Source organism: Octopus bimaculoides, chromosome 14 (assembly GCF_001194135.2).
Source record: "Octopus bimaculoides isolate UCB-OBI-ISO-001 chromosome 14, ASM119413v2, whole genome shotgun sequence".
Classification (NCBI taxonomy): domain Eukaryota; kingdom Metazoa; phylum Mollusca; class Cephalopoda; order Octopoda; family Octopodidae; genus Octopus; species Octopus bimaculoides.
Window position 1 is genome coordinate 51,101,927 of NC_068994.1, and position 2,640 is coordinate 51,104,566.

Sequence of the window (2,640 nt, forward strand, 5' to 3'; positions counted from 1 at the left end):
ATAGTTATTAATATTTCTAAGTCTCTCTAAAGGAGACTACGGCAGCGGTACTGGAAATTAATAGTTATCGCCAAGCCAACATGGCAGTCCCAAAATTAGGACGAAAGCTGCCGTGAATTAGCTCCAAGAAGCCATCGCCTCTAGCTAGCTATGTGACACACGAAACCTGTGTCCTTTATAACCTTCGAACAGGGGAGGTCAGCAGTGACCCCCTGCTGGTTTGGCATCTGCAGACTAGACTAGTTTCAGGGTGTTGCCCCTTGTCAATGCAGAGTAGCCAAGCCTTAGCCAGGCGGCGCTGCTGACTATCTGCTCGAAGGTTATTTATCTAGTTATGCTTTTACAGCGAATGGTTTTGTTAAGCAGTATCGATTTTTAGAATTCTGTAAATAATAATAATAATAATGGTATTTTATAAACTTAAAGCTTATGGCGATCACCGCGCAATGACTAAATTCTCTGCTCAACTTTCTCTGTCAGGGTCAATGCGGCGATCACACGCTACACACCTTCCTTCTAAGCACGGCTGTAAACAACAGAAGTGAGCTAGAACGTAAAAACTTAGTGTGTGCACAACATAGTTTAAGGTCAATCTGTGCGAAGCGGCTTTACTCTGCGTGCCTTAGCCTCGTTACTATGCCAACAGTCCGGATACTTATTGATCTGACCACGTACATACAAATATCTCAACAGATCACAAGTCATATATCTTTATAGTAACTCAATTACTACTGCTGCCCCCACCCCATCACCACTATTTTAAGAGTTTCAAAACTGGAATATAAAACATGTTATGGATTTTAAATTCTCAATCACAGAATAATGCTAATAATATAGCCTGAACAGGATAAACTACCCCTATTTTGCAGAGAAAAGTGTAGGTGGCTAGCTGTGGACTCGAACTCACATCCCCCGTGATTACGCGTCACGATGCTGTGACCGATTAAGCTAAACTACCCACTACAAATTCCTCTGCAAATTTAAGATATATAAATCTCGCATTATGAGACGCTCTCATATGTTAAATTCAAATTACGACAAACGTAAATAAACGAACGAAGTTTGCTTTTAGAAGCGTTGAGATGTCTTAGAAAGTTAAAGAAGTGATTTTAATGGATATTTTTATACTAATTTTTTAATATTATTATTTTAAAATGACATTTGTATTTCTCCCTAAAACAGGATGTCAAGTTAAAATTCAAAAAGCATCATCTTCTGAAAACCAGCCATTTGAGGCACAAGCCACCAGGGGTTATGTTATTAACTCCTTGAAAGTAATTAAGCAAATTTCTTCGCAAGAATGCGTCCCCAATGTAATGTATGGTTACACGCTCACATCATGGTGGGTGAAAAAGGGATGCGTTGCAAAGTTTAAAATAGAAGAATGTGATATTGCCGGTAAGTTCTACTTTTGATTTATATTGTTGTTGTTGTTGCTGCCGTTGTTTCTTGTCGTTGCTGATTTTGTTGCTGTTGTGACTATAGTTGTTGTTGCTTTTGTGTTGCTATTGTTGTTTGACGCTACGGTTGATGTATTTGTTGTTGGTGGATCCTGATGCTGTCGTTATTTCGGCGCTGTTGCTGTTGTTATTGTTGTTGGTGCCGCTGTTCTTGGTGATGCTACTTTTTTTTTTTTTGGTGTCGTCGCTGTTGTGCTGCTGCCGCCGTCATTGTTTTTGCTGATGTTTCCTACTACTTCTGTTATCGTCATCGTCATCGTCGTCGTTGTTGCTGTCATTGTTGTTGGTGTCGTTGTTATGGTTTTGTTGCTAATCTTGTTGATCCTGAAATTATTATCATTATTATTATTATTATTATTATTATTATTATCATTATTATTATTATTATTATTATTATTATTATTATTATTATTATTATTATTATCATTATCATTATTATTATTATTATTATTATTATTATTATTATTATTATTATTATTATCATTATTATTATTATTATTATTATATTATTATTATTATTATTATCATTATCGCTACTGCTCCTGCGCATGGTATTATCTCTGCTGCTGTTGTTGCTACAGCTACCGTTGCTGCTGCTGCTGCTGTTGCTGTTGCGTCTTCTACTTTTAGTAACTGAGCAGAGACACATGATCAAAAGCGTTCCAAACGTGCCCCCCCCTCCAGGTCCACATAATCCAGTGCATCACACCTTATCCAAGACTTCGGCACGTGATTACAAAGCGAATTAACTGCTGTCACCTCTAGCAACTGATGTGACCACGTAGAGGCTCCCTCGTAAACAGTTGCCCGTTATTTTGTTGCTGCTACTGTTGTTGTTGTTGTTGTTGTTGTTGTTGTTGTTGTTTCTGATATCGCTGTTGTTGATGTTGTTGTTGTCGTCATGATTCTTTTGTTGTTGTCGCCCCTTGTCCTTATTTTTGCCGCTTTCGTAGTTGCTTAATTCAAAGACAATTCGGATTCAGTAGACCTCTAATCAAAAGGCTTTCCAGCCATGAGAATCCCGCCTTTTTTTCCCTTTTCCATACACTATCCTTTATGTATCTTTCGCTTTATTAAAAAAAAGTAAAAAAAAAAAAGAAGGAAGTTTTCGATGCCGATTTTGTTTTAGTAGAATGAGCGACCGTATAGCGGTTCTGCTCGGGTGAATAGTCGGGTGGAT

The 2,640-nt window shown here is 37.8% G+C and overlaps 1 protein-coding gene across 1 annotated transcript in view; it reads left to right on the top strand.

The window, feature by feature from the left end:
• LOC106874738 (uncharacterized) overlaps positions 1 to 2,640 on the top strand; it is a 13,678-nt gene that overhangs the window by 3,573 nt on the left and 7,465 nt on the right. Inside the window, exon 2 of the mRNA XM_014922573.2 lies at positions 1,183 to 1,398. Coding sequence (XP_014778059.1) covers positions 1,183 to 1,398 — 216 coding nt within the window. The remainder of the gene's footprint in view (positions 1 to 1,182; positions 1,399 to 2,640) is intronic.